Source organism: Phaseolus vulgaris, chromosome 7 (assembly GCF_051622355.1).
Source record: "Phaseolus vulgaris cultivar YP4 chromosome 7, ASM5162235v1, whole genome shotgun sequence".
Taxonomy (NCBI): domain Eukaryota; kingdom Viridiplantae; phylum Streptophyta; class Magnoliopsida; order Fabales; family Fabaceae; genus Phaseolus; species Phaseolus vulgaris.
The window spans coordinates 57,207,414-57,224,550 of NC_143504.1; the positions used below are offsets into that span (position 1 = coordinate 57,207,414).

At 28.6% G+C, this 17,137-nt stretch overlaps 1 protein-coding gene across 2 annotated transcripts; it reads left to right on the forward strand.

The window, feature by feature from the left end:
- The first annotated feature begins 11,497 nt into the window (after positions 1-11,497).
- OXS2 (CCCH-type zinc finger protein with ARM repeat domain-containing protein) lies at positions 11,498-15,660 on the forward strand. Of its 2 annotated transcripts, none has more exons than XM_068638015.2 (2): positions 11,498-11,861; positions 12,926-15,660. In XM_068638015.2, the coding sequence occupies exon 2, from the start codon at positions 13,026-13,028 to the stop codon at positions 15,126-15,128; it is 2,103 nt and encodes a 700-aa protein (XP_068494116.1). In that variant the 5' UTR covers positions 11,498-11,861; positions 12,926-13,025; the 3' UTR covers positions 15,129-15,660. The 2 variants fall into 2 exon arrangements, with proteins under 2 accessions (XP_068494116.1, XP_068494118.1); XM_068638017.2 differs by having other exon boundaries at positions 11,650-11,861; positions 12,923-15,660.
- Positions 15,661-17,137: the final 1,477 nt, after the last annotated feature.

The window sequence follows — 17,137 nt, forward strand, 5'->3', positions numbered from 1 at the left end:
TTTTTTTATTTTTTTGAAAAGAATTGTTTTTTTTTTCTGAAAAAAATTGCTGAAACAGTGTTCATGGTGCTTTTGTTGTACTAAATTTGATAAACATGTTCTTGTGGTTTAGTTTTATTTTAAGAGATAAATAAATTATTATTTATTTATACTATAAATATAAATACAAAATAACCTATCTTTTTCATAAATCTGTTTTTTTATTTTACATTTATATATTATGTGTTAAGACACTCTAGATATCTCCCATAATATTATTCTTTTGTACTTAAAATAAAAAAGAAAGAGAAAATATACTTCACATTTTCGTTTTCAAACTTGCTTGAAAGATTTAGAAACAGACAAAGAATTCGATACTGGTGATTTTTGTGATGTAAGTGCCTATGAATTCAGGGCTCGACACGTGTCCCTGAAGCTATAGGGTGCAGGAACTGAGCCAGCTCCAAACTATTGGAACCAATTAAAAATCTAAAGTCCAATTTATATATTTAAGAATAAAATTATATGAATAAAATAAAGTCGGTACAATGTATATATTTATTTTATCCTATTTAACAAGGGATAAAACAAAGAAAAATGTTGATATAATAGATGACAAAATATAGTAATAAAAAATACATAGAATTTTTTTTAATAGGTATTAATGAAATGTCAGATTATGTATTATCATTCTTCAGCATTTTCTAGTAAAATTAGTTGAAATCAGATTTTTTTTTTTACTTGTTGAATAGGTTTAAACTAGAAAGACCTTTTTGCAATTTTATATGGCTTTTGGGTTTCCAACTTTGCTTCTGAGTTCATTTCACCGAAGAAGACACCACATGAATAAGGTTCTACTTAGGTAAACTATTTTACAAATAATATTTTTAATTTATTATAAAGTAATTTTAATTTATAAAAAATTATTTCATCTCTGTTTTTTTATTTTATATACTAGAAATACTCAGCAACAAATTTATCCAAAGTCGGTAAAAAGGAACTTAATGTAAACACTTTTAAGATGTTTTTTTTATAAATTAAAATTAATATGTTCTTAAATTAGTTTGTGATTTCTCTTTATATATTAATTTCTTTAAAATCATATTTTTAATTTATGAATCAGTTAATTTTGTGTTTATGGTAGAGTTTTTTTTCCTTATAGGTTTTCATAAAAAGTTATACTGATAAAGAATAGAGTTTTTAAATATAATACAATATTCAATTTTGTGTTCATATAAATGAAAAAAAAAATCAGTAAAAGAGTAAAAAAAATATAACTCATTTTAATTATATGGAGATGTGTTTCCCCATGTAGAGAGGTATGGGATGAAAATGAAAAGGCATGAAGATGAAGATGCTTTAAAGTTATAAAGGGACAAACATAAGTGGACAAACTTCCTCACTCTACTTGGATAATGTGATGCATTATGAATCATGCTATGTAACACACACAAAAAATATTAGATGGGATTTCTATTATATATATATTCCTCATATTTTATATCATTGGATTTGATAAAATGAATATTTGTTTTTAATGACTATATGGTAATTTTTAATATTACATTGTAAATATATTAACTCTTATAATAAAAATATTAGAAAACGTGTACTACAATAAATACAAATCAATCTTTTACCATAGCACTTAAATAAAAATATTTAATTTATTATGAATTGTTCAGTTAAACAATATCAGTTGGAAGATTTAGAGATGAAAAACCATCAAATCAAATTATCTCTCGTCCTACTAATTATTTTATTTTAACAAAGCTTTGATTACAAATATTACAAATGTGAGATCATAAAATTATACATCACTTCAAGAAAATCATGAAATAAAAATCAGATTTTAGACACAAAAAATAATTAGTTGCTATAGCTACTAAATTAGAGATCATTTTAAAAACTAAAAATATTTTGATTTCTAAATTAGTTTCTATTATTGTTAAATGATTTCTAAATTAGTGTCTAATTAGCAACCAAGTTTTTTTTTTTACCAAATTTATAATCTAAATAATTGGTACCAAAAACATTGATGGCTAATTAGACACCAATTTAGAAACAATTTAACAATAATAAAAACTAATTTAGAAACCAACATTTTTTAAGTCTCTAAAATGGTTTATAATTAGTCACTATAACAACTAATTATTTTTTTTTCTAAAAATTTATTTCTATTTAATGATTTTCTTGTATTGCATGTTATTAACATTTAATAAATATAAATATAAATAGTAAAAGTTTAATAAAATTGTTAAAATCCAATAATTTAGTTGACTTGATTAATATGTATGAAGAGTGTTTTTTTTAGAAAAATAATCACTTAATTAGACTAACTAACTTTATCATTTGAGCACATTGCAATTACATACAATACCACTTATTGATATTTGTAAAAAAAATAAATCACTTGAAACACATTGAAGTATAAAGGAAATAAGGACGTTGAAAGAATAATTAAATTTATCTTAGTAAAAACACTATAAGAACATATTATATATATCTAATTTGAAGTTAAAAATATGGATATTCAAAACAAAAGTTGTTATAAACTAAATATCTTAAATCCATTTAAGGGCAACGGCTTTTTATAAATTAAAGTTAGTTATTATAAATTATAAACAAAAAACTTTAAAAAAAATATGTGATCAAATCTCAATAAATTAGTTTATACATAAAATAACTATAATTTTTAAAAAAGTATTTATTATTATTATTTTAAAGTGTTATGAAAAAAAAAATATTTATATATATTTAATATAATAGATTTAATTAGTCGCATTTTTATATTTTAAGTATAACGGTTTGATTTAATTTTATATTACCACTTCTTCAGATCAAACATACAATATTTTTGTTTAATTCAATTTTAATTTAATATAACGAAACAAATATTTTATTTTGATTTTAGACAAACTGATTTTTGTTACTATAAAGTTATTCATATCCTATAATAAAAAAATGTTAAATAAAATATCTATTATCGATTTTCTTATAACCATTAACATATTCATTTTTTTGTACTTGCTCTCACTAGATAAATTATATAAGTTTTATTTAAAAATTACAATGGTCATGTTTTTAATAAAGAAATACACTTAACAGTAATTAACTCCAAATATATAATATTATATTTTTATAAACAAACAATTTTATTCAGTTCTTAATTTTGAAACTAAAAACTAAACTCAATAATAGAATGAAAAAAATAATTTTTTTAATAGATTTACGATTTTTTGTTATATATTTGGATGGGTTATGTTTTAAAAAGTTATCCCAAAGTTTTTTGTATTACCCACTAATATGTCACCTAAAGTAGTTAAGCCCAACAACAACACCAAGGCTTCAGATTTACCCCATGCACCTATATTCCCGTCAGTAACTGTAATATTGAATGATTTTTTTTTTTTTATGTATAGTAATGGTTTTTCTTTGAGAAATATACTCATCTTTCTGGGTATTTTCTAAATTTATCTCTTATATTTCTCTTAATCTTTACATTCGTTTCAGTATTTATTTATATTTTAAATTATTAAAATATTTATATTATTTTATTTTATTTTATTTTTTGTCTTTTTTTGTATACAACTTTTTTGTTCTCTCTCAAATTTTCAACTGGTTTAATATGTATAAAGTTTACTCAGATTTTCAGAGTATTTTTTTTCTTCTTAAGAGAACATTGATTACATAATGTTTCTTTTTAGGATTTTGTTGAAATGGTGTATAGTATTTCAGAGAATACAAACATTAATTAATTTCAATTAATCAAATAATTCATAAGGTATACACTTCTACTTTTACTCATTTTTAATATTTTTATATATTTATATATTGTTACTTGTTTTTTTCATTAAAATGTGTGAATTTCAATTTTAAGTGTGCAAACCTTTTCATATTATGTTTTGAGATTTGTGATTTTTTTTTATATATTTGATATTAAAAAATATGTATTATTTTAATATTGAATATTTGATAATATCATGTTTCTTAGTTTATTATAAGTGGGTGTCACTAACAACTTAAACACAAAGAACACGAGAAGATAAAAATCATCAATCTTACTTAAGTAAGTAATATTTGTTATTTAAGTAGTCGATATTGCTTAAACAACTAATAATGCTAGTTTGAGTGAATGGATATGTAAAGGGAAGTATAACGCTAACTTAAATGGATAGAAATGTTATGAAAAAACTTATTTTATACCAACTTTATTGGTGTAATGGTTAAAAAGTTATTTATATACTCATAAGACCTATATTTGATTTCTCTTAAAGAAAAATATTAATAATAAATAAAAATGTAATGAGAAGTAAAATCTTTCTTCATCAGTAATATAAATATCCTAGATTTCTCTTTAATAACTATAACAGACTATATTTAACAAAGTACACAAGATCATAAAATCCAAACTTATTGATTTAGTTAATATATAAATTTTTAAAAAAATATAACTAATTGAAAACATAAATTCAATGAATTAAACATTTAAAAGATCAATCTAAGATAAGATGCATAAAGTAGAATTATCACAATTTATTATAAATACAAATTTATTTAAACTTATCATATTAATTAATCATAATCTCACACAATTTTAATCACAAAATCATAATCCTAAAACACGTATAGAAATAGGAGTGAGACATAGAGAAGAATTCGTAAAAGGAAAGCACAGATTGAATTCAAATTCTAATCTCAATTATTGGAATCTTGAATTGATTAAAAAATTTAGTTTTCTATAACAATCATCATAAAAGAACGAGCGAAGAAATCAAGAACCATTAAAAAACATAAAAGAGAATATGAAAAATAAAAGAAAATGAGAGAAACTTCAAATGCAAGAAACTGAAAGTGTAAAATGTGAATTAATATCTCTAAACTACTAGGTAAATAACTTATACTACTGTGTTTATTTCATAAAACTCTTAATATAAATCTGAATTAGAAAGAAAACTTGTGCACAGACATAAACTTATAATAGACTTTTTATCCTGAAAAAGAATTGAAAGACTTCAACCGAAGAGAGATAAACGTATAAATATTTGTCTCATCTTTCCATAACCATCAAATTCATTTAAATCCAAATTTTGTAGTCATTTATAAATTGTGAAAAAAAAAACTTGAAGTAAAAAATAAATTTAAAAATAAACAAAATTAAAAAAACTAAACTCAATTAGATTAAATAGCCAACAATTTAATAAATATGTGTACTAAGTAAAAAAAATTCCTTCACCAACTTACTATACACATATTTATTAAATTGTTGGCTATTTAATCTAATTGAGCTTAGTTTTTTAAGAAGGAGGAGGTTGCAGGGTGGGATTTTGGGTGGGATTGTCAACTTTGGTGAGGATTATCTCTGTCTGCATGCCTAAGGTGTAGACGCATATAAAAGGGATTTTTTTGTTGTTATGTATTTGTTTTTGCCTGGAAGGATGTTAGAGCCTATTTGTGGGATGATGTATACTTGTTTTGATGAATTATTTTATCTCTCTTATATATCAGTTTTTTTATATTTGATTTGTTCACTACAAGAAAATCATGAAATAGAAACCAATTTCTAGAAACCAAAATAATTAGTTGCAATAGTAACTAAATTAGAGACCATTTTAGAAACTAAAAAGAAATTTGGTTTCTAAATTAGTTTCTATTATTGTCTATTATTGTTAAATAGTTTCTAAATTGGTATCTAATTAGCAATCAAGGTTTTAGAGACTAAATTTAGAAACTAAATAATTGGTATCTGAAACCTTAGTTGCTAAATACTAAGTAAAAAAATTTCCTTCACCAACTTACTACACACATATTTGTTAAATTGTTGGCTATTTAATCTAATTGAGCTTAGTATTTTAAGAAGGAGAAGGTTGCAGGGTGGATTGTCAACACATATTTGTTAAATTGTTGGCTATTTAATCTAATTGAGCTTAGTATTTTAAGAAGGAGAAGGTTGCAGGGTGGATTGTCAACACATATTTGTTAAATTGTTGGCTATTTAATCTAATTGAGCTTAGTATTTTAAGAAGGAGAAGGTTGCAGGGTGGTGATGACTTTTTACGGCAAGTGCACCGCGTTTGTCAAAAGTAATAATTATCCCTAAGGACGAATATCAATCCCACAAGGAACAGTGAATTATCGAGTACAATAATCGTTAAATATAAAAACAGAACAATTAAAAGAGTTTTGAATTAATTGTGTTGGCACTGATCAATAAGAAAACAAACAAAGAATTAGTTGTTTCAATTGGAAAAATAAGGATTAGTTTCATCTCTCTCACTCTCAAGTATTTTGATTAGCATGTCAATATTAAGTTCTTTGATTGAAATTGATGTCCGTATAAAAATCATTTATATTGATTCCTTGCATATAAAATCCTTAAGAATGTCCCCTAACTATCGATCCCTCGCATAATTATAAGAACAACTTAGAACGAAGCTCAGATGTTTAATAGCAATTAACATTTCAAGTCTATTCCTAGCACTCAAATATGTTAAGTATTGTTGTTTAGGTCCGAACCCTAAAAATACCTCCCGGTCAGATTTAAGATTCTCAATTTGTCACGGAAAATTAAAAGTAAAACAACAATACCAATAATCAATCAAGAACTGAATATTAATATATAAAATATCACCTCAATACATAAGAGTTTGAGCAGATTACTCTCAATCCCAAAGGGTAGAATTAGCCACGCATACTTCTATCACCTTCCATTCTCCCAATTGGGTTACAACTCACTCTATGGTGTTTTCCTCTCAATCTGGCACACTAAGGTTGAGTCGCGCTAATGGGCTAAATGATAAAACATAAAAAAGGCCAAATCTTCCTTTGCATCTTTTTCCATTCTGGGACCTTCTATCTTTATCTTTTTAGCTCAAATCATTCATCTTTAATCCAAATCTCCAATCTTCCTTAGAAATCTGCAATTAACACCAAATTTGGAAATAAAATACTCTTATTCAAATAAAGATCATAAAAAATGTAAAAAGGTATAAATTCATAAATTAGGGATTGTTTTATATGTAAATTAACAATAAATCCTCATAAGTGCCTATATTTTAATATGAAATATTACTGAAATTAGACACTTATCAGGTGGATTGTCAACTTGGGTGAGGGTTATCTGTGGCTGCATGCCTAAGGTGCAGACACATTTATTAGGGATTTTTTTGTTGTCATGTATTTATTTTTGTTTGCAACTAGAAGGATGTTAGGGCCTATTTGTAGGATGATGTATACTTGTTTTGACGAGTTATTTTATCTGTCTCTTATATGTCAATTTCTTGAAGTTTAATTTGTTGACTTGTAGTGTTTCTTGGAACCTTTGTTGGTTAGGTTTTGAACAGTTTGATTTTCACAATTTTTTATATAAAGATTGAGACACTCTTAAAGTGTCTCATTCTATTTTATTTATTTTTTATTGATAAAAAAATTAAATAAAAAATATTCTAATTATGTTCAATCAGAATAAAAATTAAATGTCTCAAAAGTGCTTATCAAATTAATCTTGATTAAGTAAGCTAAGGTGATAGCAACTAAAAGTAAACATAGAGGTGTACTATATAGTTTTGCATAAGTGGGAGTTGCTTAACCAACACTGACTTAAATTAGAGGATAACTCAAGTGAGTAGAAATAGAGTTTTTTAGTGGACTTACTTGCATTCTTTGTTAATTTTTGAATCTTTCTCACTTAGAGTTATTTGCCTTCTGTAGGTCATAATTAGAATTATAAATATTAAATTTGGATTCTAGTGTTTTTTAGAGAAAACACAAATATCTTTAATTTTAGTTCTCTCAAACTTAGCCTAATTATCATATATATGTAAGTAAAAATTATAATTGAAGTTGGTGATTTTGCACTATGAATTAGACTTTACTGTACACAAAGTTTTTTTATATATATATATATATTATAATTGTTTCTCTGTCATATAACATTCTAGTATTGTGTCTCTTCTTTTTATTACAGTTGCCCTTCTACAAATTTAACATTTTTGTAACTTTGATGTTTGTTGGTCTTACTTTCCAGTTGTCTTTCTTTTGAGTTCTACTTTGATTTTCCTTTTCCTTCTTCTAGATTTATTGCTTGTCTTTAAATTTTCTGGATTTTTGTCTTAGAGTTTTCAATTTTTTTTATCTCTTTAGTAGAGTTAAGATTTGTTACATCTTTTACTTTGAATGCAACACATTGGCGAGTGGATTGAAAGTTCTTCTTTAAGAACTAAATATGAATTTGATTGAAGAGGAAAGTTCATAGGTTATAGAAAAGACGTTTCAAGATTGAAACACAAGTGAATTGAGTATAAATATATAGAGAATGATGCCCATATTTTATTACTTGTGTTGACTATTTTTTTTTATATGTATGATTTTTCTTGCTTATCACAAAAGTGGTAAAGGCTATTGGGAAAAAAAAAGTTTAAAGTCTAAAAGATGTAAAATATTTCTAATATAAGATTTCTTATATTTTTTTGTATTACTGGTAATTATGATGTAAAATGGAGGAGAATGTTAAAAGGAAATAATTGAAGAGTGAAAAAAGTAAAGAGAATTGTTAATATTTGTTTTCTTATTCTAACTCTTTGTCTGTAAAGATTTTTTTGTTGGAGTTAAATGATGAACTTCCTTTTCAATGTCTTCTTGTATTCCACATTAGGGAAAAATGAGTTGAAGTAAATTCTTTTTTCTACAAATGCAACTTCACTTTCTTTTGATACTTCAATTGTTTAGTTGTTTGGTGAATCTGTCAGGTATTAGATCTAAAAAATATGCCAAGTATGAATTCAATGTAAGTGTAGAAAAGTATGTAAGGAAATAAATTGATAGAAAATAAAAGTGGAAGCATCTTGATCAACATTCTCGACCTATATATATAGGAAATCTAAAATATATGGAATGAAAGAAAATAAAAAGGTCATGAATGTCTGAAAAAAGTTATTTTTGAGATTCTTGATAAGAATTTATACTTATGCATTTATTTAAAAAGTTGATAATTTGGTAAATGAGTCGAGGTTATAAGGAATATTAATTATTGAACTTATTTGAAATTTATAGATAAAGCATGTTTAAATTCTAAACTAACATTTCATTCAATTCATAAATTTATAAATCTATATATTACATTGACGATTGCCACTTAGAATTATGCAAGCACTTTTATTGGGTCATTGAACTATTATGTCAATTTATACATATATATCATTTATAAATAAAAATCACTTAAAATCAAACAACCAATTCTCATTAAAAATTTCATTTAACTTGATTCAATAAACTATTCAAATACATTCATTAACTCATTCAATTCCAAATTCATACATTTCACAACTTCTACAATTTTACATTTCAATTACAATCAAATTCCAATCTACTTAAAACAAGAAATCCTATAAACAAAATTTTTGGAACTAGTGACCACGTTACCCCACATCCAGATCTTCTAGTCTAGGGTCCTATTGAAAATTTAAACTAGCTTCCCTTGCGTGAACTTAAGCAAGTACTAACTAAGAATTCCAAATCTACCAAAAGCTTAAAAGTCACTTAACTTGCACCAAAGAACCCTGATCACAAATCTATACCACTAGGACCCTAAGCTAGCAGATACTACTCTTAAAGATAAAAGCATCACATGCAAGATTAAACTAAAGGCAAACCTAACCATATCAAAACTACTTAAAATGAGAAAGAGTCAAGAATGAACTTACTCTATCTAAGATTTTGATCGGACAATCTTGTAGAGTTTACTGCTAGGAACCCAATGACGGGATTCCGACTGTCAAACTGATGAGCGAGGAGGTCAAAATCTTCTTAAAGAGAAGATAGAGAAAAAGAAAAAAAGTTTTTAGATATATTATTTTAAGATGAAAGCTGAATAACTTAATTTCTATAATTTCTATGTATATGTTCTTTTAACTTTAATAATAAAATATCCAGGTGCCATTTTAATTATACCAATTATACTATAAAATTACTTTTATCGATCCTTATAATATTTATTATAATAATTTTTTTAATAAATTCCAATAGATTTAATACAATATTTGATTTGTCTCTTTATTTCATTCAAATTAAAAATATTCTAAAATTAATAGTTAAGATAATAACAGTTTACAAACTCATTTATGAATTTCAAAGAAGTAATTAAATGTGAACTAATTAATTAATTTGATTACTTCTATGTCATTTAAGACCTAAAACACTTGAATTTATCTCTTTGTTTTAAGTTAGTAACGCATTCTAGTTTTTAACATCTAAGCTAACAATATTTAATTATAAGTTGACTCTTTTTAATTAAACTAACACTGGAAGCGAAAACTTTAATTTTTTAATACTATATAAATTAAGTCAGAATTTGTATACTGTTCCATATAATAAATGAATATATATTATGTATATGAATTCTGAGGTGAACCATCTATTAGGTTGTGCAAGAAAAAAATTTCTATGATATAAGTTCAATTCAATTTAATTTATAATAAAATGAAATTTTAAAACTAATTCAATAAAATTGAAATAAATTTTGAAAGTATTTCAATATAATTAAATTAAATAAATAAAATTAAATTGTGTTATGCTTTGAGTGACATGTAAACTGAACTATTTTAATCCTTTTAATTACTTGAAACATATGAATTCTTTTAGTTACTATCTATATCCCATTTTAAAAGAATATTCTCCAATTTTATAGCTTTCATTTAAATAATTCGAGTAATTTATTTTTTAAAAACTAAATTAATATAATAATTTTGTGTCAATAGATGTTTTATTTTAAAATATATTTTCAAATTTCATAAAATACATTTTAATTTAGTTTAATTAGTCCTATTTAAGAGCAATTTAGTTTTTAAAAAACAAACTCATATAACAGTTCAATACATTTTCTTAATTTTTTTTTGAATAATTTTAATTTTTTACTTCATCTTTTCCAATATAACCTATTGTGATATTAGTGTGGTTTTTTTTTTCTTGCATGATCACATACTTTTTTTCATAGTTAACACAACTCATTCTCTTCAAATAGTATTTTTCATATTTAAATTTTGTTCTTACTTTTTAATCTCTTTTTTTAATCACAACCCAATAGATTTTTTTTACTAAAAATCAACATGAAATAACAATATTAATTAAAAAAGTAAATTATGAAAAACCAAATAATAAATACAAAATTACTCATACCAAATAATATCTTCTTATCATATACCATATCATTCAAAACATCACACCAAGGCAAATTGGATGGTTGTTAAACAAATGTTATAAGTTAATATACTTGACTTAACCTAAATTTGGTGTTAAACCTAATTGGTAAACAAATCCAAACATGATATTAAGAGAAGATTCACATCAATCAACAACTGAAATTTAACTCCCTAGGAAAAGGAAAGGTGTAAAAACACATTCAGAAAGGGAAATTACAGATCTATCCCCAAAATATTAGGAGAATGACGATCGTAGCCTTGGTGTAGTGACAAGGCATGATGTGATTGGTAAATAAAAAAAAGGCACAAAGGTGAGGTGCAGTGCAAGAATAATGAACCCGTAACTCTCCAGTGCGCTTAGCCTTTTTCTCCTTTTCTTTTTCATTCTCTCTTTTTATTGGTTTGGCCATTTTATCCGAAAAAAATAGTAAGAATTAATTAATTTAAATAATAAAGTTTTTATTTTTATTTTTCTATTCAAAGGGCATAGGAAATGGAGAGAGAAGAAGAAGAAGAAGTTCTCTTGCTGTCTCCTCTTTTCTCGCGATCGTTTCCTCTGTCAAACTATTTTCCTCTCCAAGTCCCAGTTTTTCTCGGAATCCAAACACCCTTTTGCTGAACCTCCCTTCTGTTGAGATCTACCTTCTCTCTCACTCATGGGTTTCTCCTCTGCACTCAACAAAACTGGTAAGATTCACTTCCATCACACTTCAGATCACCTTCAAGTTTTCTTCTTTTCATCTATCTTTTATGTTTTGCTGTTTTGATTCTACCAGACCAAACAAAACTGTTTTCACTTTAATTGTGTTTCTGTTCTGTGCGATTTTGGTTCTTTTTCCCTTTTCTTGGACCTGCTTTTTTTGTTTTTATTTATTTTTAAATGATGATGATAATTGCAGTAATGCAAATTTTGAGTTGGTGTTTTCATTTCTACTAATATAATTTTTTTAAGAGACTATATGTATTTTTAGGAGACAATCTTTGGTATCCCATGTTTTGCAAAGGTTGTCTTTCAGTTACTCATTCTTAACCACTGGGTAAACTGGAATAACCGGTGTGAGTTGAACTAGTAGTCTCAGTTCCAGAACTTAGTGATCTTATGTTTTTTCTTCAGATATATAAAAAATGGGTGGCGGAAGTATTTGTTAAAAGTTTCATCTTGTTGTTTGATCGTGAGTTTGTTTTCTCGTTAATGGGTGTCCGAGGTCAGCCGATATCTTGTTGGTTCAGTAGCTGTCTGTTTTTGACTGTGTCTTGGATGACATAATCTTGATTAATTTTTGTTGTATGTCGATGTGTTGAAAAGTGAGGATAGCCCTTGAGGACTTAATCTTGTACCGAGTGACGATCTTTTGTGGGGCTTCTGAAAATCTGGATTTTTTTAGTAGCAGATTTAATGTCGAGTGAGGTTCACTGGGTTGATCACTGTTTGATTTACATGTTCTTTAACAAATGGGTTTGTCTTGTTTCTAAGCTATGTCCTTTGATATCTTTAGTTTCTTTTTTCTTTTGAGTGTCTTAAAATTGGAAAACCATTAGCCTTTCCTTTCTTCCAGTTTAGAAGATTAATTTGATAGATAGTTACCTGCATGTCTCATGGAAACTTCGTGAAGGTTCAGTAACCTGACTGTTATGTCAAGAGTGTTTATGCACTTTGGTGCATAGTTATTTTGTTTCTAATTTCAAATAATTAGGCAATTGTATCTTTAAAGTTTAGTTTCAAGGAAGATGTGATTGTTTTTTTTAAGCAGGTAAAGCTGCTGCAGATGAAAGCATTTGGAGAGGTTAAAGTCAGTGCTGTTACCAACTCTTTTTGTTATTTTTGTAAGTGCATCTCAACCCAGAAGCCACATGATGAACCACTTGACCATTGAGACTGAGGATTCTTTTGCAAGCTTGCTTGAGCTTGCTGCTAACAACGATGTTGAAGGTTTTAAACGAATGATTGAGAGGGATCCTTCCTGTGTAGATGAGGTAGGACTATGGTACAGTCGCCAGAAGGGATCTAGGCGGATGGTCAATGAGCTCAGAACCCCGTTGATGGTTGCTGCTTCTTACGGGAGCATTGATATTTTGGATCTGATTCTCTCACTTTCTGGTTATGATATAAATAAACCCTGTGGCCTTGACAAGAGTACTGCTCTTCATTGTGCCGCTTCGGGCGGGGCTGAAAATGCTGTTGATGTTGTTATATTGCTCCTAGCTGCAGGAGCCGATCCAAACTCTGTGGATGGAAATGGTCATCGTCCAGTTGATGTCATTGTTTTTCCTCCCAAGCATGAATCTGTTAGAAACAGTCTTGAAGCACTTCTTCAAACTGATGACTCCATTGGAGTGTGTAATCTCAGGGTGATCACGGCCCCATCAAATGCATATTCTCCACCTTTGTCAACTTCACCCGAGAACGGGTCTCCTTCTGCACCAGATTTCCAACTGAAGTCAAAGTTAAACGATGGCTTTGTTTCTTCTGCATCAGAGAAGAAAGAATATCCTGTTGATCCATCCCTTCCTGACATCAAGAATAGCATATATTCAACCGATGAATTCCGGATGTACTCTTTCAAAGTTCGACCTTGTTCACGTGCTTATTCACATGATTGGACTGAATGCCCTTTTGTTCATCCAGGGGAGAATGCTCGCAGAAGGGACCCCAGAAAGTACCACTACAGCTGTGTCCCTTGTCCTGATTTTCGGAAGGGTGCTTGCCGACGTGGAGATATGTGTGAATATGCCCATGGAGTTTTCGAGTGTTGGCTGCATCCAGCACAGTATCGTACCCGTCTTTGCAAAGATGGGACAAGTTGCTCCAGAAGAGTTTGCTTTTTTGCTCACACTGCTGAGGAGCTTCGGCCATTATATGTTTCAACTGGTTCTGCTGTACCATCTCCTCGTTCAAGTTCATCTTCTGCTATGGAATTTGCTGCAGCTATGAATATGTTACCTGGCTCTCCTTCCTCAATGTCTGTCATGTCTCCTTCACCGTTCACTCCACCCATGTCACCCTCTGCCAATGGCATGTCACACTCATCTGTTGGCTGGCCCCAACCAAATGTCCCAGCCTTGCATCTTCCAGGGAGCAATCTTCATTCCAGTCGATTACGATCTTCATTCAATGCCAGAGATATTCCTATGGATGAGTTTGACATGTTGCCTGAGTACGATGCTCAGCAACAGCTTCTTAACGAGTTCTCTTGCCTCTCTAAACAGTCTAATGCTATGAACCGCTCCGGTCGCATTAAAACCCTGACCCCTTCAAATCTTGATGATCTATTTTCTTCTGAGAGTTCATCACCTCGGTTTGCTGATCCAGCATTGGCTTCGGCTGTTTTTTCTCCGACACATAAATCGGCTATTCTTAATCAATTTCAGCAGCAGCAAAGCCTGCTGTCGCCTGTGAACACAAATTTTTCTTCTAAAAATGTTGAGAATCCTTTATTGCAGGCTGCCTCATTTGGGGTTCAAGCATCAGGGAGGATGTCTCCTCGGAATGTGGAACCTATCTCTCCAATGAGCTCTCGGATTTCTGTGCTAGCTCAACGTGAGAAGCAGCAACAATTCCGAAGCCTTAGCTCCAGGGAACTTGGCTCCAACTCTGCTACTGTTGCTGCAGCTGCTGCTGGGTCCCCAGTCAATTCTTGGTCAAAATGGGGACCCTCCAATGGTACATTGGATTGGGCTGTCAATGCTGATGAGTTAAGGAAACATCGTAGATCATCCTCGTTTGAGCACGGGAATAATAGTGAGGAGCCTGATTTCTCATGGGTCCAGTCACTTGTTAAAGAATCTCCAACTGAGATTAAGGAGAATTCAACTACAACTGTCTCGAGTGGTGCAGCAGCTGGATCCTCCAGTGAGGTATCAAATATGAGCACACAAATGGATTCTGTTGATCATGCGGTGTTAGGAGCATGGCTTGAACAAATGCAGCTCGATCTTGTGGCTCAGCAAAATTAAATAAGTTTTGCTGATCCTGAGGTAGTCAACCAGAAAAGTTTCACTTAAGATTAGAATGCTTTTGTTTTAATTTTTGTTGTGTTGATGGAAAAAGATAATGGTAAGTCTGAAAGGAAGCAGAAGAGGAAATTTCAAATGTAGTGTTACATGAGTAGCTTAGGAAGCTCACAACCACTGGGTAGTATTAATGCAACTGCTCCCAGTTTTGGCTTGCCCATAGTTTCAAATTTTAGCTTCACATTCCAGTCCTTCAACGAGTAAATGTTCTGTTTTTCTTCCTTTTTCATTTTGGGGTAGAAAATTACAAGGGTCATTGGAGTTATAATTTCCTTGAGACTCCTTTTTGGTCCAGTTTTGGGGATGAAAATACAGGATGTTGGATATCATATTTTTCATGTAATTTGGAATAAATAATAGTGAATATGTTAGGTAGTGGGTAAGTCAGGAATATTGAAAGGTTGATACTTGGATTATGTAACATTCAATTAATGTTTGTTGCTCTATTAATCCTAATGCCTTTGTTTTTTGTTTTTGGTTTTTGTTTTTGTTTTCTTATTCCATGTCGATCCATTACGTGAACTGTTCTGAATTTCTAAATATCCATGGATCTTTTATGTGCATAGGTTTCAACTAAATTAATATGTTTGCTTGGATTCTCCCTTTCAGAGTTCAGATATCCACAAACATTTATATGTCCTATAATCTTGTGGCGGTGTAAATATTGAGGACCAGTTAAACCCTTTTGTACTTCAATACTAATTTTACGTTGAGTACACAAGGTTTCATTTGGAAAACTTCTTGTACAAACATAAATAGTAAGTTTTGTGCAATTAGAGAAGAACACAAAAGTTCAATAACTTACTCTGTTACTGGCTCTTGATGTTTCACGTGACAGCTACAAATGTTTGAAATGATCTTACCCAGAAATTCAAATCAATGGCAATCACTTGGTATTTTATGATGGAACAAAAAGTTAAGAGGTGAAGTGCCCTTTAATCTTAACTTATCCCAAAGGAATTAAGTAAGAAGCTTCAGAACCGCATGATCTCCTTTTTGACAATTTTTTGGCTTGATCATGTTGATGATTTGTTCTGTCTTTTATTCCTCCTTTTGCAAAAGGAATTAAAATGGTATCAGCATACATGCATTAGCAAGTGTTCTCTTTTCAGTAAGATTTTTATACTCTTCTGACAAAACGTGTTTGTAGCTTTAACATAGTCATAGTCACAACTCACAAAGCAACATTGTTTTTTGTTGATAAAGAATTTACACTGTCGATGTTTTCATTTTTTACCCCTTTCTGAATCCCTCTTTTTCTCTCTAGCATCTTCAGATGTCAACATTGCTTTAGTTTCTTGTCATGGTAACCATTCGTTTTAGTTATAGGGTTACGATTCTCTTTTCTTCTGTTCTTCTTTCTCACATATTTCTTGTGTAATCTCCTTAGTATTCTTATTACTTTAGGATATTTTTATATAATATAAATGTACTTTTATTAACGAATGATAAACTCCAATCACTATTTTACTGCAGAGTAGGACGACACTATCAAAATGAATTTCTCATTAAATATCTTTTTACATGTAAAAACCATAAATATATATAATATTCGTAGTTGAATCCTTGAGTTTTGAAAAGGAAGAAGATAAGTGAGGTGAGATTCTAGCATCATGTGTGCCATTGGAGACGCAACCAAAAAGGTTGAAGTAAAGATAATTATTTTTAGTGCTTCTATTCCTTTTCCTTAGCATTTTCATAGGTGTCAAAAGAAACATTTTACATTTATATAACCTCAAAGGTATTTTGATATTACATTGAAAATATATTTCTGAATAAATATTTATAATTGTGCAATTTTAAACATATTTTCAAATCTTTTAATGTGAAAATATAAAGTATAAATATTTTAATTTTTTTCAAAACCTCCGTATAAACATGGGTATAACCCGAATGAAATATTATAAATTCGCATAAATAACAAAAAAAATAAAAAAATAGCATCATTTCCC

What these genes read in the sequence shown, in the direction of transcription:
- OXS2 (XM_068638015.2), top strand. Translation starts at nt 13,026, where the DNA reads ATGATGAACCACTTGACCATTGAGACTGAGGATTCTTTTGCAAGCTTG.